The sequence below is a fragment of the Jaculus jaculus genome, chromosome 9 (genome assembly GCF_020740685.1).
Source record: "Jaculus jaculus isolate mJacJac1 chromosome 9, mJacJac1.mat.Y.cur, whole genome shotgun sequence".
Lineage (NCBI taxonomy): Eukaryota > Metazoa > Chordata > Mammalia > Rodentia > Dipodidae > Jaculus > Jaculus jaculus.
The window spans coordinates 139,039,092-139,062,513 of NC_059110.1; the positions used below are offsets into that span (position 1 = coordinate 139,039,092).

At 48.3% G+C, this 23,422-nt stretch overlaps 1 protein-coding gene across 1 annotated transcript; it reads left to right on the plus strand.

Annotated features, from left to right (window-relative positions):
* Positions 1-432: 432 nt before the first annotated feature.
* Positions 433-16,822, plus strand: Metrnl (meteorin like, glial cell differentiation regulator). The gene is made up of 4 exons (XM_004655626.2): positions 433-765; positions 6,316-6,701; positions 15,053-15,112; positions 16,183-16,822. Exons 1-4 carry the CDS (start codon positions 605-607, stop codon positions 16,500-16,502), a joined length of 927 nt encoding a protein of 308 aa, XP_004655683.2. The 5' UTR covers positions 433-604; the 3' UTR covers positions 16,503-16,822.
* The last annotated feature ends 6,600 nt before the right edge of the window (positions 16,823-23,422 follow it).

Here is a 23,422-nt window from a genome sequence, read left to right on the forward strand (position 1 = left end):
GGTAGAGGATTGGTTCATACTTGGGCTCTCAAGTTTCTTCCCCACTCGAACCACTCCCACTTCCCCTAGATCCATTAGGGCCTCCGCACTCCAGTCCTGGCTCTCCTCCAGAATCATGTCCCCACCCATTGCACGCTTTCCTCGGTAGAACTGTTGCCTATTCCATCCAGGGCTACACGTCCTGGCGTCCAGTGCCACGAGATGCTGACCACTGGGTAGCCGTGGAGTGCAGTCGGAACGCTCCTAGGCGGGGCGTGGAGAACTGTGATCTGTGACCTGGCACGCTGGGCGGAACTGGGGGCCGGGCGGAGCAGCCGGGCGAGGGCGGGGCGACCGTTCGTTCCCGCCCCGCAGGCGAGCCGGACCGCAGCCCGAAACTCGCCAGCTCAAAAGCTCGGGCGGTGGCGGAGGTCGCGGTCGCACGGCTGTGCGTGCCTTTCGGGCGCCTCCGGTGGGGCTGGCGGCCCCAGGCGGGCCGGGATGGACGGGCGGCTGCGCCAGGGACGCGGGAGGTGACCAGCCTGCACACAGAGCTACTCCATCTGTCTCGCTGGATCGAGGGTCTACTCGGTGGGCGCGGGCCGGGCTCAGAGCCCACCGAAGCATGCGGAACGTGGCGCGGGCGCCCGGGCGGAGCACGGGGCTGCTGTTGCCCCGGTCCCCCGGTTCGGGCCCGGGCCCGCCCCCGCTGCTGCTGGTGCTGGTGGTGCTGCTGGGCGGCGCGGGCGCTCAGTACTCGAGCGACCTGTGCAGCTGGAAGGGAAGGTGAGTTTCACCGTGCGACCCCAGCTTGCCTGGCCCGGGCTCTCAGTCCTAAGCTCTGGGGGCCAAACCAAAAAGGACAGCTGGGTCGGGCCGCCCTGCGGGAAGAGTCCGGTGCCCCCTACCCCCACTCCGGTTCCATAACAAAAGAGTTCTCAATGTCGGGATCTGGATCCAAAGGACTCTCGGGGAAGGAGAGCGCAGCGGCCTCCTACTCGCTGCCAGCGGATCGAGGTCCCCGTAGGTCCTCAAGTTCTCGGGCCGCCGCGATGGATGGGGTCGGTGTTCCCACCCTCCAGGTTTCTGTTCCCGGGAGGAGCCGGGTCTGTGGCTCGGCGAGGAGGGACAGCGGCAGCGCCGAGTGCGCGGTGGCTTTGGGGTGGAAATGGGACTCTCACTGCAGTGCCATCCACATCTGTGGAGCGACTACCCGAGGACACCTGTGTGCGGTGGGGCCCCGGTGGAGCTTAGTGAAGGTCAAGCCGCCCTTGGCAGCCGCGCGCGGGGCTCTAAGACCCCCTCCCCCGTCTTCGGCGGTGGAAGCCGAAGACTTTTTTTTTTTTTTTTTTTTTTTAAACTAAGTGTGACTTGCAGAAAAGAGCGCAAGTCCAATTAGGCGCCGGTGGGATCCTGGGGAAGCCGCTGATACTCCAGACCGCCACGGAGAGTGCGTCCGGCACCGCGACGGGCCCTGTCGCTTCACACAGCCAGTTTTACGCGCTTCAAGTTGCCAGTTCAGCTGTTTGCGGAGCTCACTGCGCAGATGCGCATCTCCTCTGAAAACGCTGTGTTGGGGCAGCCGTTGGGTCTGGTATGGGGCACCCAGTGGGCAGGGCGCCCGCGCAGTTCCCCTCCCATCAGATGCGCCAGCTTCAGCGTAGACAGCTCATGGGAGTAGGAATGGGGGTTGGGGTTTTGCATGTGTGAAGAGTGAATTTGGTGAAGAAGATTTTCTGAGAAGGTTGGGGGTTGAGCAGTGCCCAAGTTCTGCGTCAGCAGTGCACTGCTGGTCATCTTGGACACTTACGGTGGCCAGCTTTCTGAGGAAACCACAGTGACCACAGTCTATCCCTCCCCAAGTCTCCTGCCAGGCTTCTTGGATTGGAAGATTGAATCCTGGCTCCTGAGAGCTCGGGCACCTCCTCTGAGTTTGCTCTCTCCCTCCCCAGCAGAAATCTCTCCTGTCTGGCAGAACCCGGACTGAGCCGAGGGCGGATGGAGGTCTGGGGGAGGGCTAGTCTAGGGAATGCTGGCGCCAGCACAGAGCTGGCCAAGAGCCTCTGATGCTGAGCTCTTCTGGGGCTGCCCTTTCCCCCATGGTAATTAGCTCCCTGCTCACAGCCTGCTCCACTCAATCAGTGCACCCTAACCCCAAGCCTTGGACAGACTAAAACCAGAAAACTGGTCCTGCCTGTAAGTGGGGTTTCCAGTCTCTCGACCTCCTCTACAGGTTCCTTGAGGACTGTGTGTCTGAAAGGCTACCTTCTGCCAAGCCCAGAAGAGTGGCAGGAGGTCATCCTTCACCTCCAGAACTAGGCAGGGACCTCCAACCTCAGCAGTGGGAGAAGGTGCCCAGTAGCTCTGCAGCCTTCTGCTTAACTGGGCCTTTTCTCCCATCACTGCCAACAAACTACTGATTTGGAACTCCCTCAAGAGCCACTCTCCCAAGGCAGAGCCTGACACAGAGCAGCCGAAGAAAGCCTAGAGCTGTGTGTGCAGTTGGGAGCATACATAAGGTTCCCTTGTCTTATAGCCACTGGCTGCCCCCAGTTATCAGTACACTTTACATGTTAGCTAGGTACTGCAGAACATGCTGGTGTGTTTGCTACTCCAAAGGGTTTGTGACTTTTTATGAGCTGTTCAGAAATGTTAAGCCTCAAAATGTTGGTGGATTCTGGCCCCTGGTGGGAAGAGAGACACTCTTCACAGCACTGGCCACTCACATTTGACTCATGTAAGCTTCTAGGTGTTTCCAAGCAATCAAGTTGGAGATTTTGAAATCCTTTTCCCTGGTTTATTAGCCATTAGCCATAAAGGTGTACCATGGACTTTACCACTCTTATCAGCAGGGGCATGGCAGGTGTGGTCACCCTACAAGACAGGGAAATGAAATAAAAAACTTTCATCCTGACCCAAAACTCTTCCGGAGATCCTCATCTTGACCTGGTGGCAGGGCTATGGGTAGGGACAGTGTCAGCAGTGTCAACTTGGGACTTACACTTTCTCATAAGACCACCCAAATGTGTGACCATCTGCTGACTTTTAGAAGATGTATTGCACTGAGGATGTGGCTCAGTGATATGCTGTTTGTTTAGCATGTGCAAGGCTGTGTGTTTGCTCCCGAATATGCACCCAAGCACACAGAACATTAATTTAGTTTAATTAATCTATTATCAAATCAGCCTTTTCAGTTTTATGAAGTGGGATAGAACAAGTTTTGTCTGTCTCTTAGCGTCATCACAACCATGGGACATAGCTGCTTTTTTTTATATTTACTTTTTATTTTAATTTATTTATTTGAGAGAGGGAAGATGGGTGTACCAGTTATGCATATATATTTGACCATGCCATACCCCATATGTTCATCAGGGGTAAAACACCTCTTGACCTACTCCCCACCCAATAAGGCCTTGGGTCAGGAGCAGCCAATCTGTAGGTCACACAAACTTACAAATCACAGTCAATAAAACTTACACAAGCTCTTGACACCTATGTAGAGATGAGTATAATTATAGTGATGTGTGAAAATTAGACTAAATGGTGAGTGACTGATATACATAGCTATAATCAGCTCTATCCTCCTGCAGCCAAAGCAAACCTAATTGTTGTGTCTCTCCCTTCTATCTCCAGCATCAAGGGGAAGTAGAAAATAGAGTAGAAAATAGCAGCTTTATTTTTGTGTAGTTGGCATATCACCTGCATCTCGTGAAAATGGAGAGGTCCCATTACCAGTAGCCATTGAGGATATGTTTGCATTTGTACTCCTGCATATTAGGAATAAGAGATTTAGGACTCTAGGTGTTCCAGTCAGAATCTGCATAGGGTGGTTGGTCTTGTCTTCATCAAAAATCTGTCTGGTCCCAGGCTCAGGAACCCTTTGCTTTAGTTTCCTGAGTAACTGTTTAAATGGGTTGGGTGCATTGCACAGTTTTGATGTAAAAGGTCTTCTGCCAGCCTCCTGAATTAATTCCCATTGCTCTGAATATTTTAAGAGAATGTGAGGGAAGACCACTGCTTGTTCCAGGATGGGCACCTGACCCTTCTCTTCTTCCCTAGGCTAGCAAGGATATGAGAAGAGGTAAAGTAACAGGCACTAATTTCTGTGGGTCCCCCTTCATTTTGTTCCTTCTAACTAAGTTGAGCTGGGTGGACATGACAGGATGACAGACTCCACACATAGGTTAGAATACAATGGGCTGATGATCACCTGCCCCCTTGGGTTCTCTCTGTACCTGCCTGTGTTATGGGTGTTGATGGGATTCCTCTCCCCAACCCTCTGCACTGATGTACAATGCTACCAGGCCTGCAGAACCTCTGAAGTGGGGTCTCCACCCTCTTGACCCCCAGGACTCTGCGAGGGAAGCAAAACTTCAGTCTGGCCAGGTGTGGTGGTGTATGCCTTTAATCCCAGCACTCAGAAGGCAGAGGTAGGAGGATCACTGTGAGTTTGAGGCCATACTGAGACTACATAGTGGATTCTAGGTTAGCCTGGGCTACAGTGAGACTCTATGTCAAAAAAGCAAGCAAGCAAGCAAACAAGCAAGAAAACCTCAGTCTGAGTGCTTTATATGGGAGAGAGTTGGAGCAATTATCAACTTCCCTTGATGCTGGAGATAGAAGGGAGAGACACAACAATTAGGTTTGCTTTGGCTGCAGGAGGATAGAGCTGATTATAGCTATGTATATCAGTCACTCACCATTTAGTCTAATTTTCACACATCACTATAATTATGCTCATCTCTACATAGGTGTCAAGAGCTTGTGTAAGTTCTATTGACTGTGATTTGTAAGTTTGTGTGACCTACAGATTGGCTGCTCCTGACCCAAGGCCTTATTGGGTGGGGAGTAGGTCAAGAGGTGTTTTACCCCTGATGCTTCTTTTTGATGTGGTCTGCAGAGTGATTTGTAGCCCTAATCTGCAGCCACCCTTGTATCAAAAGTGAAGTTTGGGGTGGTGGGGGGGGGGAGTCCAGGAGCATGAAGGAAATATTTGCCATGTGCTAGCATTTTCTTCCTTGCAGAAAACATGGCTCTGGATATGTAGCCTTGTTTATTTTACATAAAAATCCCAAGAATGTGGGTAAACCTGACCCAGATCTGATCAGAACCAAACTCATGTAATAGAACTCAGCTGAAGTTACTGATTTCATTCCAGACCCACTTATGGTTATGATGTAACTTTTAGTGACAAGCTGACAATTGCATTATGTCTTTTAAAAAACTTTTTTGCATTACATTTTTGAACTAGAGAAACTATATCACTTGGTGATTTCAATTTCTTAAAACAAACAAACAAACTGCCTCATTAGCTAGGTGCAGTACCTTTAATCCCAGAACTAGGGAGGCAGAGGTAGGAGGATTACTGTGAGGCCAGTCTGACACTACATAGTGAATTCCAGGTCAGCCTGGGCTAGAGCGAGGCCCTACCTCGAAAAACAAAACAACAAAACAAAACAAAAAACCTGCCTCATGAGACTATAGCACACTACATGTGTTATTTTCTTTTGCATTTATTTATGAGGTCTAGGATCATCCTTGTTTTAGTAATTTCTTCTAGAGGGTCTTGCCCTCTTGTCCTCACACCTCTCCACATCCCTGCCTCAAGGAGGATGTTTCCTTCATATTTATAATGGATCTTGCTTTCATGACAACTTGGATTTATTTTAAAAATTACAATTGGAAATGCAAGGAACATTAGATTTGGAAATGGATGAAAAACTGGTTTAAGTCCTCAGCTTAAGGAAAATTGGAATATCTTACTTACTCTTCATTACTACCCTTCTGACTGGTTTGGAAACTGCTCTCTGGGGCATGGTACCACTATAGACCCTGGTGCTCTTGTATGTGAGCTTTAGCCTCATTGTTCATCTTCTGTTGTGTTCCACAACATCTTCCTGTTAATATCCTGATTGTCCTGCATTACTGAAACTTTGACTCATGTTATGGTCCTTCTGGCCTGGTTTCTTGGATGCTTTGGAAGATCCAGTCCTTACTTTGTTCTCTCACCCTCTGTTCCTGGCTCCATCCTTCTGGCTTAGGGATCTGCTGAGCTCTGGTGGCCCCTGCTATAGAATGTAGGGCTTATAGGGTCTGGGGAGCTGGTGTCATCTACACCAACAAAACTGTATACTGGCTCAGCTCAGCTGTTGTAGCAGGTTCACTGGAAGGAGACTAGCAGGGAGGCTGTACAAGGACTCTGGCCACTTGAGCATGTGTTGAGTGTGAGTGACCATGGTAGGTATCATCCATACACATTCTTCTCTGGGTAGGACCATATGTGAGGTGCTGTCAAACTGGGCTATGAGGCTCTGACATTGTCCTTTCTTCCCACAGTGGGCTGACCCGTGAGGCACACAGCAAGGAGGTAGAACAGGTGTACCTACGCTGCTCAGCAGGTTCTGTGGAATGGCTGTACCCAGCTGGGGCACTCATTGTCAACCTGCGGCCCAATACCTTCTCTCCTGCCCGGCACTTGACTGTGTGCATCAAACTCTTCAGGGACTCCTCAGGAGCCAATATTTATTTGGAAAAAACTGGAGAACTGACACTGCTGGTGCAGGACCAGAGCAGTGAGCCCAGCCAGGTGCAGTGCTTCAGCCTTGAGCAGGGTGGCCTGTTTGTGGAGGCAACACCTCAACAGGATATCAGCAGGAGGACCACAGGCTTCCAGTACGAGCTGATGAGTGGGCACAGGGGACTGGACCTGCATGTGCTGTCTGGTGAGTACCCTGTTGGGGGCTGGCACAGGCTAACCTGTACTCCAATTTTTTCTGGATAACAGTGGGGGTTTTCCTGGCCACTCTGATTTTCTCCAGCCACTCCTCTGCTCACTTATGTGAAACACTACATGTCTATGACTTGGGTGTGGTCCATTTGCCCTCTGAGGCCCCTGTCTTCCTAGAGAAGTTGCAAGGTGGGGCAGTGCTTGACCATGAAACTAAACTACTTTTGAAATGCAGCCTTTTCAACCAAAGTCCCCTTTAAGAAGATCACATTTGGTTGTGATGTACCTTTAGGAACCTGTGCTTCTGATCTTGGGGAAGCATGTAGGGGTGAAGGTTCCCTGATAATGGCTTAGGGTTCTGGTTCCTAAAGGATTGCTCATAACTCATTTTAGATGGGGCTTTTACCCTTCTAATTGCCTCATAAACCAGCCTGGTCTTTTGGTGTCTGCTGTAGCCCTGAAATGCAATTCTGACCAGGCAAGGGCAAAGCTGCTGTCAGGTGCAGGTGTGCCTGGAGGATGAGACTGTGGGCTTTACTTTGAGATTGGTTGTTTGTTTGAGATAACCAGTTGTTTTCTTTATGTGGCAAATGGAAATAGATGTGTTGGGTGGCATTGAGGATTGTGCCTCTGCAGGTAGACACTAGGGAGATGTCAGCTTCAAGACCCTACAGGGCTAGGGTACTCCTGAGGTTACAGTGGCCCTGGTTGTAGGCACTAGGCCACAGTGCTGTACTTAGACCACAGGGTCCCACACAAGACAGTGGCTTAGGTGGGTTGTCATATTATTCCTGTGCCTGGGGCTTTGCTTCATTTGAGGCAGGTGATTAAGGTTCCTTCATTATTCTACAGCATACACATGTGGCCCTGGGTGTCTGTGGAATTGAGCCTGCTGTGGCTTGGGGCATCCTGCCAATGATGGGTACCTAGTGAGAGCAACACAGTGATACAGTGACCATCAGAACTCAGGATGGGGACCCAGAGTGAGATGGCTGTAGGCTTTGAGAGCTGAGACCTGACTGGCATTGCTGCGAGATAGGCTCAGGTATCTACCCTTCCTGGAGCACTCCACAAGTCCCTCCTGATGGCTCAGGAAGGAAGGTTGGGGGGTTCATTGTCTTCTCTCTCCAGAGTATTTGGATGCTGTGGGGAAAGGGGCTCCTGAACTATTGATGCCTAAGAAATGGGTATGTAATGTGGAATGTTTGCATTGGCCATCTGGTAACAGTGACATTGTCCTCTTCAGAGTGGGCCTGCTCCCAAGGCCTCATTGGCTAGTGCCAGACTTTCCCTCATCATTTCCTCTGGTCCTCAAGCAATTTAAGAATTGTGATAGAAGCCAGAGCCAAGGCAGCTCCAGCCAGAGGAGGTTGAGTGCACCATCTGATCCCCATGGTTGTGCCAGAGGCAGATGAGCTCTCATATGAATCAGTTGTCATTTGTGCTGACGCAAAAGAATATAGGTACCATGGACTGAAACTAAGACGTGTGTGTGTGTGTGTGTGTGTGTGTGTGTGTGGAGGGGGTGGGTATAAATGTTTGCATGAACGGAAACCTGCTGCTATTCTAGATAGCCCTACGAGAGTGTTTACAGTGTGCTAGCTTTGAGGCTTATTGGATTACATTATGGACTTCTGAGTTGCACCAAAGTCAGGGAACCAGAAACAAGAGGCAGGCTGCTTCTTTGGGGGCACAAATGGGTCAGGTGAGAAGTTTCCACCATCTGGGGCCCCAAGATTTGGTTGCCATCCAGAAGGAGTGGCAGGACCTGCTTGCCCCATGTGTGCTGTTTTCATTGCCTTGCCAGGCACCTGAGCAGCGGCACTCCCTCTGACACTTAGGAAATCTGGCAAAACACAAGAGGCAGCAAGTAACCCTGACTACAGATAAAAATCCAAGGCTGATGGATTGGCAGAGGCTATCTGGAGGAGCTCCCTTGCCTGTCCTGTGGGGGTGACCAGCAAGGGTGGGGCTCCATCTGGATCTAGGGAGCTGGTACAGCTGGGGTGAGCCCTGATTCCATTCTGTCCTGTTGGCTTATAGCCTTGCCATTGTTGTGGGACTCTATGAATGGAGGGCAAGTTCAGGCCCCAGTGAGGGGATTGTAGCAACAGTGATGTGCAGATACATACCTGGAGAGGTAGGCAGCAGGAGGCTTTTCCTGGTTAGTGCTGTCACTTGCACTTCAGGCTCACCAGGTGGGGCCTGCTGCACTAGACATGTCTCCTCATTCCCAGCCATCTTGTGAGGTGGCGTGGTGCCCTGCTGTCTAGGCTCCTTCGGAAGATTGAGTTCAGGGGTGACCCTGACAGGTATTAAGGGTTGGTAGCCACATTTCAAAATAGAAAGGAAGCCTCATGTGCTAAGAAGCTAAGAAGCAGAGGACATGCTCTGTGAAGTGCCCCATCCTCTAGTTGGTTCCTGTCTTTTTTCTTTTTTCTTTTTTTAATTTTTATTAACATTTTCCATGATTATAAAATATATCCCATGGTAATTCCCTCCCTCCCCACCCCCACACTTTCCCATTTGAAATTCCATTCTCCATCATATTACCTCCCCATTACAATCATTGTAATTACATATATACAATATCAACCTATTAAGTATCCTCCTCCCTTCCTTTCTCTACCCTTTATGTCTCCTTTTTAACTTACTGGCCTCTGCTACTAAGTATTTTCATTCTCACGCAGAAGCCCAGTCATCTGTAGCTAGGATCCACATATGAGAGAGAACATGTGGCGCTTGGCTTTCTGGGCCTGGGTTACCTGACTTAGTATAATACTTTCCAGGTCCATCCATTTTTCTGCAAATTTCATAACTTCATTTTTCTTTACCGCTGAGTAGAACTCCATTGTATAAATGTGCCACATCTTCATTATCCACTCATCAGTTGAGGGACATCTAGGCTGGTTCCATTTCCCAGCTATTATAAATTGAGCAGCAATAAACATGGTTGAGCATGTACTTCTAAGGAAATGAGATGAGTCCTTTGGATATATGCCTAGGAGTGCTATAGCTGGGTCATATGGTAGATCAATCTCTAGCTGTTTTAGGAACCTCCACACTGTTTTCCACAATGGCTGGACCAGATTGCATTCCCACCAGCAGTGCAGAAGGGTTCCTTTTTTTCCACATCCCCGCCAACATTTATGATCATTTGTTTTCATGATGGTGGCCAATCTGACAGGAGTGAGATGGAATCTCAATGTAGTTTTAATCTGCATTTCCCTGATGACTAGTGATGTAGAACATGTTTTTAGATGCTTATATGCCATTCGTATTTCTTCCTTTGAGAACTCTCTATTTAGCTCCATAGCCCTGGTTCCTGTCTTGATGGCTTATCAGTCCACTGTGATTATTTTTCATCTTAACCTTCTCCTCATTTAGGGGGAGGAAAGGGCTAGTCTCCACTGACTTCCTTGCCAGGATACAAGCTCCAGGATGGAGGGGCAGCACCCCTGTACAAGGAGCTACTCTGGCTCTGTTCTGCTAACTCTCAACCTGAGTGCTTTGAAGGAGCTCCTAGGGACCCTTAGCACCACCTCTCATCAGTGTGTGGTTTGGATCTCCAGCCCCCTCTCCTCTTTACTAAAGGGGACTCTCAAGTCACTATGGGCTTGATTGTAGCCTACTTGTGGGCACTGGCTAGGTAACTGCCATGGTGGAGAGTTCATACCTTGAGTCTAGATGCTGCTCAAAATCTGAGACCCTGGGCTTCCTATACTTCCTATCCTCTATCTATATTCCAGCCCCTGCCCAACTCATGTCTGTCCACACCCAGTATGGGCAATTGGCTCTCAGCCAATGTGGGTGTAATACAGGGGGCACACCCCAGGCCTGCAGGACTTCCCACCAGCAGTTTCAGGGTTGAAGGTCATGTGACCCCCCAGTGATAAGGGCTGTGGGAAGGGGAGGAGCTCTAAGGCAGCCAGGGTTGGGATAGGTATCAGAGGGATTAGCACATTACAGGCTCCCAAGAGTCCTGCAGCCAGGCCTAATCAGCAGAAGGCTAAGTGTGGAGCTGGTGTTGGGATGGCGCTGCTCCCTGGATGGTTGTACTGATGCCAACAGGTTGTTCTTGTTCTGCAGCTTCTACTTTTTCTGATAACTTAATAGAAGTGAAGGTGTTGGCAGGTGGGTGGGCCAGTGAGTCAGCAAGTGCTGCGTCTGGGAAGTGTCCACTCCTGTCTTTTGGGGCAAGACTAGAGGCCAGGTTTATAGGCACACCCAGCCCAGGGTCCACAAAAACTGCCTGTTTGGGATATTTTAAACCCTAGGGCCTTACCTTAGCTTGCCTCTAAGTGGAAGGGCCATGTACCTTCAAGATCTCAGAAAGCCCATCTGAACTCCTGTTGGCCTGGAAACATGACCTGTTTGCCCTCCAGAGGTGCACACACAAGTGCTCCCCAGGGAGATGAGTCACCAGCACTCAGGTGTAATCCATGTAGTCTCCAGGCAGGTGGCAATTTAGCCCAGTTCAGCTCAGGGCTGGCCAGGCACGTAGGATGAGCTTTATCCAGAGCCAAAGACTCTCAAAACAAGGGCTGTCCCTAAGCTTTTATAGGGAAAGTTGTCTGTTGAGATTTCACACCTCAGAATTCTGTTTTTAGAAACTTTCTTATTAAAATATACACACACACAATGCATTTTAAAATTAAAAATATTTGTGTGTGTGTGTGTGTGTGTGTGTGTGTGAGAGAGAGAGAGAGAGAGAGAGAGAGAGAGAGAGAGAGAGAGAGAGAGAATATGAATGAATGAGCATGCCAGGGCCTCCAGTCACTGTAAATGAATTCCAGACACATATGTCATCATGTGCATCTGGCTTACATAGGTTCTGAAGAAATGAACTTGGGTCCTTAGGCTTTGCAGGCCAGCACCTTAACTGCTAAGCCATCTCTCCAGCCCACAAAATTCATTTTGATCATTGTCCTCCTCTCTTGCCCCCACTTGCTATACCCCTTCCACTGAATGCCTTTCCTCCCTCCCACCAGTCCCTCTACTATTTTGATGTCTTCATTTTATTTTTGCCTTCTTTCGTCATCCATGGTGACATGTTGATGGGCCTATTATGGAGGTGATGACAGTCACTGTGAGGTCATAATTGCAACAGCCACCACGCATCCAAAGTACAGCATTCCAAAGCACTCCATCCTCTGGCTCTTTAATTCTTCCCACCATCTCTTCCACAATGTTCCTTAAGCCTTGGTGGATGTGATAGAGATGTCTTATTTAATGCTTCTTAGCACTTTGATGAGTCTGAGTCTCCCTGTAGTCACCTCCATCTGCAAAAAGAAGCTTCTCTGATCAAAATGGACAGCAGCACTACTATATGAGCATAAACATGAGTATTTAGAGGGTAATTTGAGGGCCACAACATGTCCATTTAGCCAAACAGCAGTGGTAGCTTCCCCTCTAGGATCTCTGACTTTCAGGCTTTGATTAGGTTTTTATTTTTTATTGTTTGGTTTTTTCGTGGTAGGGTTCACTCTAGCCCAGGCTGACCTGGAACTCACTATGTATTCTCAGGTGGCCTCAAACTCACGGTGATCCTCCTACCTCTGCTTTCTGAGTGCTGGGATTAAAGAAATGTGCCACCACACCCAGCTTGACTAGGTTTTTAGTACCAGGCTTGAATTCCCTCTCATGGAGCAGACCTCAGTCCAGTCAGAGAGTAGTTGGTTACTTCCACAATAGTCATGCCACTATTACACTAGTGGTTTCATCTTGCCTGGCTGACTAGTTATATAGTTCACAAGGTTCTCTCCTAATTAATACTGTTGGTGACTTTTCTCCCTCAGCAGCCAGCAAAGTACTTTCCAGCATTTTGGCAGCTAGCCAGCAGAGAGGACGCTTCCAGCTCAGTACCAGTTTGATTTCCCAGGGCCTAGCAACCAGCTCATGTATTATCTTCAGCAGTAGGGTCTTAGATCCATTGGCAATAGCCTGTATTGTTGTTTTTTTTTTGGGGGGGGTGCTGGACCTTCCTGACCAAAAGCAGGTTTCTTAACCCTGGCACTGATATTTTCCTGTGACAACCTATGGCTTAAGTTTTATTTTTTGTTGCCTAACAAATAAATGGATTTCCATTGGTTTTATTTGTATTGTCTTTGGTTTTGGTTAAATACCCCCAACCCTCTTCTCTTCTATCCCTCTCCTCTAACCCTCCTTAGATCTTTCCACCCCCAGTATTCCCTCCCTCTACTTACATATCTGTTATCCTCTCCCCTTAAAAGCTACCCTCTTTTCCCCTTCATGGCCTCTTTCTAGTGTCTTGGCCTCTATTACTGATTCTTACTTCATCTTACATACTAATGTAAAAATTCAGTACTAGGATCTACATATGAGAAAGAACATACAGCATTTGTCTTTATGTACCTGGGTTACTGCTCTTAGTGTAATATTTTCCAGATTCATCCACTTTCCTGAAAATATCATTTTTCTCTACAGCTGAATAAAATACAATTGTGTTTATGTACCATATCTTCATTATCCATTCATCAGTTGATGCACATCTATACCTCAGGCTTTCTGTTGACTTGGAAATCTTAGGCCCAAATAAAAAAAAAATCAAGGGGCTGGAGAGATGGCTTAGCGGTGGCACTTGCCTGCAAAGCCAAAGAACCTAGGTTCAACTCCCCAGGACCCATGTAAGCCAGATGCACAGGGGGTGCATGCATCTGGAGTTTGTTTACAGTAGCTGGAGGCCCTGGTGCCCATTCTCTCTCTTTCTCTCTCTCTCTCTCTCTCTCTCTCTAGCTGCCTATTTCTGAATCTCTCTCTTAAATAAACAAATAAAAAGAAAATATTAAAAAAATTTGAGGACAGAGGCTTGAGTTATAAATCACAGCAAATAACAAGCTTCTTTTCTCCTGAGCCTATTTGACTTGATTTGTGGGGAAGCCACTGAGCCAGAATTTTTGTGTCATGCCAGGGGAAGTAAGATGAAGGGCAAGTGAGGGTTGTCCCTGGAGAATGTGGTTAAGTAAGTGGCTGTGCAGTAAGGGAGCTCCTTCTGAGAGGATGTGCACTTTTGGATTTTCTGGAGGAAACCAGGCCTGGGTTTGGGGGGGCCTCAGATGGAGCCTCAGAACAGGGCTCAATTTGACAGGCACTTGGGGTGCACACTTTTTTTCAGGGTTGGTGGGGGGGGCTGGGGAATGGTCTGAACTAATGACCCTGGCCCAAGCCCTCCCCCCCATCCTTATTATCACACCCCTTCCTGTTAGCTACCTCTTTGAGCAATCTTAGCCTTGGTCCTTATAGTCAATGCTCAGGGCTTTGATATGAGGAATATGCATATTGATGCTATCTATAGGATGGAGCTTTTTTTTTCTTTTTCTTTTTTCTTTTTGAAGCAAGGCCAACAGATTGGCCTTTTTTCTTAAAAAAAGGAAGAGAGAGAATTGGTGTACCAGGGCCTCCAGCCACTGCAGTCGAATTGCAGATGTGTGTGCCCCCTTGTGCACATGTGTGACATTGCATGCTTGCATCACTGTGCATCTGCTTTACATGGGACTTGGAGAATTGAACATGAGTCAGGCACTGTAGGCAAGCACCTTAACTGCTAAGCTATCTCCCCAACCCAAAAGCTCTGTTTTTGAGTGAAATTCTCCTGTTATTTTAGGGTGTGGATATGGACGCTAGAGTAGGACCGCTTGGCTGAGCAGTGTAGGGACATAGTTTCTTGGTCTGGGGGTTGGCTTTGCATTGTGATGGGCATGTTAGAGTGCATTTTTTTTTCATATTTAAAAAATTTATTTGTGAGGAGAGAGAGAATGGGCATGCTAGGGCCTCTTGTGGCTTCAAACAAACTTAAGATACATGTATCACATCATACATCTGGCTTTACATGGGCACTGGGAAATTGAACCCAGGCCAGAAGGCTTTGAAAGCAAGTTCCTTTAACCACTGAACCATATCCCCAACCCATAAGTGTGATTTTTAGTGAGTAGAGTTGCTTATCTGACCCAACTACACTAACAAGGTAAATGGTGGAATAGAGTTCCCTCTGTCTGAGGTTTCTCTTTCTAGGCACATGCCATTGTGGTCACAGTGTGAGCTTTAGAGGCCCAGGGTAACAAAGAGATTGCCTGAAGTTAGTCCTTAGGTTAGCCAAAGTTACTTTTTTTGCCTCCCGTTCTGCTGAGTACCTCCATGGTAGAGTTGGAGCTGGCCAGAGGTCTGACCACAACTTTGTGGTGTTGAGTCTGACCAGAATACACCCCCAAGTGTAGGTCATAGAGGCAGGCTGATATGTCTGCCTTCTGCAGTATCAGAGTTGGGAGGGTCTATGACTGACTAGCATTATCCAGGCTATGTCCTTACCCTATTCTGTTTTCTTCTCAGCTCCATGTCGGCCTTGCAGTGACACTGAGGTCCTCCTTGCCATCTGCACCAGTGACTTTGGTGAGTCGGCCTCTGAGGCTCTAGTCTTATGTACCTGGTTCCTGTGACTGTCCTTTTCAGGGGCCTGATGACTTTCCAAACTGGCATTGATTTCCTTTGTAAGGGGTTTGCTGCAGCTGCTAAATGTGGCTCCCTCCAGGAGTCAAGATAATAGTGCTTCTGTGTGCATTATAGTAGATCTCTGCACACAATGCACACACCCAGAGCTGGATTTGTCATTCTAGGTGTTTTAGTGTTCCCACTCTGCATAGCAGCTCACTGCCCTTATGGACTCTGAAAGTTCTTCAGTTCCCAGCAATTCTCTCTCAAGTGTCCTTCTGTTAGCTCTATCCCCAAGCTTGCCTGTTCCTCATTCAAATGCCCTGGTAGCTAGAGTATTGGAGGCCCTACTGGATTCAGGGATATAGTCTGGAAGATGGAGGCTTATTGTTATGTTCTTGGGGTTGGGCTTGGACCAGGAGTGGTACTTGCTGAGCTGCTGCTAGTGGGTATGTACGACCTTGCATTTGCCTCACCTGTGAGCATCTGGCTTATATAGGATCTGGAGAGTTGAACATGGGTCCTTAGGCTTCACAGGCAAGCACCTTAACTGCTAAGCCATCTCTCCAGCCCTAAAATATTTTTTTAAATATCTATTTATTTTATTTATTTGACAGAAAGAGGCAGATAGAGACAGAGAGATAATGGGCATGCCCACGCTTTAGTCATTGTAAATGAACTCCAGACGTATGTGCCACCTTGTGCATCTGGCTTGTGTGGGTCCTGAGGAATCAAACCTGGGTCCTTTGACTTCACAGGCAAGAGCCTTAACTGCTAAGTCATCTCTCCAGCCTAATTTTGAGCAGATACACAGTGTGGCTAGTGCTCAATGAAATGCCTTGGTCTCTAACAGTGTCAATATCAGGGATAGCTACTCATCATGGAGCTTCCCAAGGCCCTCCCTAGGTGGTAGGATGGGCTCAGCTCCTGGTTATGATGCCAGGGATGTGCCTGGAATGTCATATGCTATGTACCTTCTTTGGCTGGAAGTACTCCTTGGATCTGCTGATTTGTGTCTTCTTCCTCTGCAGTGGTCCGTGGCTCCATCCAGGATGTCATGCATGCACCAGAGCGACAGGAATCAGTTATTCACCTGCGGGTGAATAGGATCCACCGGCAGAAGAGCAGGGTTTTCCAGCCAGCTCCTGACGGTGATGGCCACTGGCTGGGCCATGTCACAACACTGCTTGAGTGTGGTGTGCGGCCAGGACGTGGGGACTTCCTCTTCACTGGACACATGCACTTTGGGGAAGCACGGCTTGGCTGTGCCCCACGCTTCAGTGACTTCCAAAGGATGTACAGGGATGCAGTGGAGAGGGGGCTGAACCCATGTGAGATCAGCATAGAGTGACTACAGTGCAGCGTGGTGCTGTCCTCCTTCAAATGAGCCACTACTTAAGGCTGTAATTGCTCAAATCCTTTTGTGGGCTGCAGGCTGGAGGTGTGGGTCTAGCCTGGTACTTAAGCCTGGTGCTCAAGCCAGGAAGGTACACACTGCTCTGAACCCACCAGGTCCTAGCCAGGGACATCCTGACCCATTGGAATGCTGTAAAATGAAAACTAAGTTATTATTATTTTTTGTAAAAAAATGTCTATAGGAAACAAACTCATGTGTCTGAAGATGACTTGGTGCGCCAGTTGATATTGTTTTTAACAGTTATCTTAAGCCAATGCACTTGGTCTGATGTGTCTCTGGGAGCTGGGTCATGGTACACAGTGATGGTTTCAATGGATACCATTCAATGTTATTATTATTATGATGGGACCAAGAAGCCAAATATGTATTTTTTTTCCTTCATTTTGGTTTTGAGTTTTTGAAGAGTAAGCTCTGCATCTGGGAGCCTTCCTAGGCTGCAGCAGGTTGCTTCTATTTCAGAGAATAAAGACCAGGATCTGAGCAGATAGTGGTATCCATCTCCAACCATCAGATGGGCACCTGTAACAGGCCTTCTGTAATCCAGAAGGGCTGTCTGGCCTTAGCCATGGGCTTCTTCTTTGTTCCTACTGAACCCTTCAGCACCTGCCCACTCTTTCCATTCATTCATTCTTGTTTGTTTGACTCCAGCTTCCCCCAAATGCCTGGATGGTCCTGGTCATTGATCCCATATCCTGATTGGGTGTGAATTTTTAGTGGCTACCATAGCGTATCTTCACAAATTGGAGCTTAAACAACAGACTTATATTCACACTGTTTTGGTGGCCAGAATCCAAAATTAATGTGGCCAGGGCCATGTTTCCTCTTTAGGGTGCAGGATGGTCCTTCTATCTCTTAGTGGTTCCAGGCATCCTTGGTTTGTGGTCAAATTACTCTGGGGTTGTTCTCCCTGCCATGTAACTAATGTCCCATGTGTTTCTGTGTCTAAATTTCTCTCTTGTGAAAATAGAAGCCATTGAATTTAGGGCCCACCCTAATGACCACATTTTCACATGATTTTGTTCACAGACTCCATTTCCATTCATAGCCAAAAAACATAAAATTTGGGTCACTCCAGAATAAGAAGTTGGAGTAGGGGGTAAACAGACCAAACTGCTCATTTATGAATTGTTGAGACACAGAGGGACCTAGAAGAGCCTGATAATGACCAGTAAGCACAAGGCTGTATGCTAGTTTAGGTGGGCGTGCACCACTAAGTGTGTGCCTGTTTCAATATGTATAGGCTCATGTGTGTCAGCTTGGGTTGGGCTGGCACAAGTCTGCAGGTAACAAGAAGCAGGTGAAACAGCAAGGTTTGTGATGGGCTGGGCCCAACTGTGGATGGTAATTATAATACCTTATGCAGGCAGGACTAGGTATCACACAGAGGTGCCAAGTTCAGGGCTGGAGGGACCTGAGCCCCTCCTAGTTCCTGCTTTCTGGGCCTACAGGAAGCTGCAGAACAGGAATGACAGGCTGGTTGCCTTCTATTTCTGCAAGGAGGTTGGGTCAGCTTTGCTAGTAAATGGCCTTGGCTTTTCCTTTTTTTGTTTTGGTTTTCTGAGATAAGGTCTCACTTTAGCCCAGTCTGACCTGGAATTCACTATGTAGTCTCAGGGTGGCCTCAAACTCACAGCAATCCTCCTACCTCTGCCTCCCAAGTGCTGGGATTAAAGGCATGTGCCACCACACCTGGCCTTGAAGCCAAGATTGGGGAGAACTGGACAGGTGAAAAAGTGACCTCCTTGTTGGAGCCTTGGCTGGGGCTGGCAGGATCTAGGAAGTAGAGAAGTGTGGCTGAGCCTCCGCAGCTTGCAGATGGGTATATGTGGGTACCTTATAGGAGCCTCCTTTCCCATGGCCTGGGCTGCCTCCTGCAGGGTAGGAAAGAACTATGGTGCTGGAAGCAGCCATGGTGCTGGAAGGACCCACAGTGCTGAAAGGAGCCGGCAGGTCCCCATTTCTCCTTAGTGCTGTACCTCCTACTTCCTTTACCTAAGCTCCCCTACTGTCACAGTCTCCTATCTCTTCTCACTTCTCAGACCGAATATCCTGTCTTCCCACCACATTATCCTTGGGGAAGGCCCCTAGAAAAACAGATACTTGGGAGGGTCTCTCGAGGACCCTTCATGTATACCCTACAGTGGCCTCTGATGTGCAATCACTTTTGGGGCAGAGCTGTATTAAGGGACCCCATAAGCTCTAGCACTCACATGTGATGGTGCAGTGGGAGTTATATCCAGAGATTATTGGGGAGCTATGTAGAAGATCAAAGTCTTGACCTGCTTGTGTACCAAATCCTACCTTCCCTTCTATCAAGTTGCACATACCTCTTCTTGCCTTGCTGTCTGTCCCTTCCACTTCTGTCTCCTTTTTAACCTCTTCCTCTGCACTGGCTCACTTCCCTTTCACACTTCCTTTGGCCCCTCCTCCTGCACTGTTCCCTCCCCATGCATTGTCATTCCTCCCCCATCCTCTTGTCCTGCACTTTACCATCCCCTACTGTTTTCTGTCCTGCTGTAGGTATCAAGACAACTACCAACATTCTTTTGTTTCTTCTTCCTTCTTCTCTCCCTCCCTCCCTCTCGCTCTCTCAAAACCTGTAGACCAAATATCACTGTTGCCTGCATCTCCTCCCTGTTCATCCCATTTCACAGGCCTTGATCTCACTTTAGTTCTGGCCAGGCCTGCTTGCTCCTGTAGTTGCTGCCTCCTGGCCAAGTCCTGAGGGCTCTGTGGCCCTGAACCCTTTATCAGTTCCTGGAGCACACTGGGGGAGCCCAGCTTCAGCAATAGGCTATGGTTTGCCATGCTCCTCACTAGGACATTGTGGGTATCCTACTATGTCTGGGTAGTCCTGCCTCTTCCCATAATCTTACCTATCAGGGCTCCGTGTTACAGTTAGGAATGTGAGGACATCTGAGAATGCATATTTGGACTCTGTTGTAGTCAGCTCCACATTGCTGAGATGAATTTCCAAATCAGACAGTTTATGGGAGGAAGGGGTTTATTTAAGGCTTCCAGATCCAGGGTAAGTTCCAAGATGATGGAAGAAGCTGACCCCCTTTTACATATCCAAGCAGGAAGATATCATCAAACAGGCAGAACCACTAGCAAGCACAAAACCAGTAGCAAACAGCAGGGACCCAAGCAGAACTCAGAGTACTTTGCATACCTTAGGGGTAAAAATCCAATCCACCTCCAGTGACGCCTCCTTCAGTCTGGGAATCCATGTTTTTTGTTTGTTTGTTTTTTGGGTTTTTTTGAGGTAGAGTCTTGCTCTAGCTCAGGCTGATGTGGAATTCACTGTGTAGTCTCAGGGTGGCCTCAAACTCATGGCAATCCTCCTATCTCTGCTTCCCAAGTGCTGGGATTAAAGGTGTGTGCCACCATGCCCAGTCCTGGGAATCCAAGTTTTAATAAAACACCTGAGTCTGTTAGGGGACATATGTTCAAACTACCACAACCTCCCCCATAGGCCACCAGGTTGTGTGGCCATCCACATCTCCTTGGCATCTGGATGGACCCTACAGATTTTAGCAAGTGACTATCCTGCCCTGGACCTCATTTACTGCCTTGTTCCTGCCCAGAGGGACTGAATGGGGTATGCCAAAGAGGTGGGTGGCCCATCTACCCACAGACCTGCCTTGTGGTTCATTAGGACTTAAGAAACCTTCAGCTGTAGGTGTCTCTGTCAGAATCTTGTGGGTCCACACTGAGGTGGCCTCAGTGGGGTGAGAACCCCAGGCAAGATGGGCCAGCCAGAATAGCCTCATGAAGATCCTGCCAGCACTGGAGCTTCCCATCTGCCTGCCTTTCTGAGGGCAGACCAGTGGCTTATCAACATATAAGCCTACCAATGTGAATCAAGGTACCAGTAGGGGTGGAGAGTAGGTGATAGATAGGAACCCTAGAATTCAGTTTCTTTTTTCTTTATTTCTATCAGTACTGAGGATTGAAACTAGGGTCTTGTGCATGTTAGGCAAATGCTCTCCCACTAAGTTACACCTTAGCCAGAACTCAGTTTTAACTATGGTGACCAAGGGAGTAGAGTGAGTATAAGAGACTCAGGCCTTGAGAAAGGGAAGAGTTAACTAAGCTGGCTCCTGGGAAGGGCATGCCTGCAGAGGCTCTGGGTGTGAGAACAGTGGAGGGTGCCAGTGCGAATTTGCTGAATCTACTGGGGCTCCCAGGCTTCTATGGCCACTGGCCAGGGCCAGTGCCAGGGTGAGGCAGTAACTCTCAGCCCAGTAGGGCAATGGCTTTTCTAAGCAAATATATTTCTCTTAGGCCTCTTACAGGTTATCATAGGTATCACATTTGTCTTTATGGGAACAGTGGCTCTGTGTGCAGTCTCTGGTAGGAACAAGGAACATCGTTATCTGTTGTGGGAACATAAGGCCATGAATCATGGGAACATAAGTCCAGGAACTCAAAGATCTTACAGATCACTTGCTCTGACTACTACCACTGGTGCCATGAGTACCTTCTTGAGGCTTCCACAGTCTACTGGAGCTGCAAAACCATGCCTCTGGCCTCTACTTTTCTTCTGCCAGTCTTGGACCTGGGTTTAAATCGGGGCTCTTCTACTCTTAGCTCCTAGATCCTACCTCCAGAAGGCTCTAAGTGTTCTGGATCAGAGAAAAGACTAACTGGGCCTCTGGAATATGTGGTGAGCAGTTTCTACCTAAGGTCTCTGGTGGGGCCAAGACATGTTGACATGGATCAGAACTTTTCCCCTCACTGATTGCTAAAAGCTCCCCGTCCCCCCATTATCAAAGTGACAATTTAGCAAGGGAATTTTGCAAATACTGAAAAGTATAAAGAAAAATAGACACATCCCTCTGGGCAAATATTTTATTGAGTATAATATATTCACCCATGTTTTGCCAGTGTCTTTCTTTCTTTCTTTCTTTTTTTTTAATTTATTTATTTGAGAGCGACAGACACAGAGAGAAAGACAGATAGAGGGAGAGAGAGAGAATGGGCGCGCCAGGGCTTCCAGCCTCTGCAAACGAACTCCAGACGCGTGCGCCCCCTTGTGCATCTGGCTAACGTGGGACCTGGGGAACGGAGCCTCGAACCGGGGTCCTTAGGCTTCACAGGCAAGCGCTTAACCGCTAAGCCATCTCTCCAGCCCCGCCAGTGTCTTTCTTACTACAACTCTTCCCACCTCTTTTTCCACAGACCCTCAGAGATAGTCCATGGTGGTCCAGTGGTCACTGGCTTTAATATCTCCTGACCCTTTACTTATGGTGTTTCCTCAGGAGCACAGACATAAGTAGCCAGGAAAAGAGTTGCCTTTCTTAAGATTTTCAATGATTCCTCTGTTTTCCTGGCTTCTGTCAGCTCTGAGACCAGTGGTTGGCCTTGGGAAAAGAAGGAATTTCTCCTTAAAAACTTGTACTGTGATATATCAGCTGTGTTTTGACCTTTGATCTGAACCTTGTCCTTCATGTGCTTAGTCCCGAGGTCTGTCTCATCCTAACCCTGAAGCTTGGTATGCAAGGGCAATTACAGCTGCTCATCAGATGGTGATGGTCCTGGATCCTCTGGTGGACCCAGTATAGTCATTGGGCCCTCTAAAGTGGAAGAGGGAGTCAGGAGAGATGCAGAGACACAAGAAGAGGCCACAAGCTCAGGAGTATTGGTACTACAGAAGCCAGAAAAGGCAAGGAACCAGGACTGTGAAACCTTGAGTTTAGGGCACTGTGATTTCTGACCTCCAGAGTCAAATGATAACACATCTTTGTTGTTAGGACTCTGAACTGGAGGTGATAAATTCCAGCAGCCCCAGGACCATAACTTATCTACATGCCTTGGTACCATGGAGCTGAGCTGCCTCATAGGCTCAGACAGCCCTGGGTTCACACAAATCCCCTAAAATGTATATGAATACTAAGTTGTATGTCTGTGCATTTTTGCAGAACAGGCTTATAACTTTGATCATAATCTCAGAGTGGTCTCACCCTGGGCAGGTATTCCCCCTCCCCCCTGGTTTGTAGAAGCTTGCTTACCACCCAAGCATACCTATGAGTTTCTGAGTATTTATGCACATGTATGCATGCATGTGCATGTATAAGACAACACAAGCCAGTGCCATGGGGAGTCTTCTCTTATGACCCAAGTTCTTATCCACAAAATGGAGCTCTCACTTTTGTGGTTGGCATATGGTGCTGCCTCTTGAGCTGGGAAGACGTGTAGTCAGAGGATAAAGAAAGGCCACAGGGAGGACCTGGCACCAAAGCTAAGTGTCTGGCACGAGCTGCAGGGTCAGGTTTTCAGGCATTCTTCTGGGACCTACCACCGGGGAGAACCTACCCAAGGCTGGAAGGCGCTATGCTCTCACGGGTGGGGGTGGGAGCCCTCCTTAGAACTGCAGCTGACACCAAGGCTACATTACACTAATTGATTAAACTGTTTAAAACTGTTTAGTGCAGGCTTAGTGTGATGGAAACTGGCCCCAGCCAGACTATTCATATCCTTCCATGGGGTAAATGTGGGGACATCAGCTCCTAGAGTTCATCGGTGGAGGCTGGTGGTGTACAGTCCTGGCCTGGTTGTGCCCCACCCCCTTGCCTACCTTTTCTATGCTGCTTCATATTAGTAATTGATGAAGGTTTCAAGAAGGTTTGTGAGACCCCAGGATCCTCCTCACTGACCATTCATTTGGCAGATGCTGAGGGAAAGTCTACTGTGTGCCAGTCGGGACAGTCCACTGTACACAATAAACTAATCATAATTATGAGTGACAGATGTTAGTTACTTCAGGGGCAGGGGTCGATGTCTAGGGGGTGCCATGCTGTGTTGGTGGTAGGAGCTGGGAGCTTTCCAGGGAGGGAAACTTGGCATGGTTC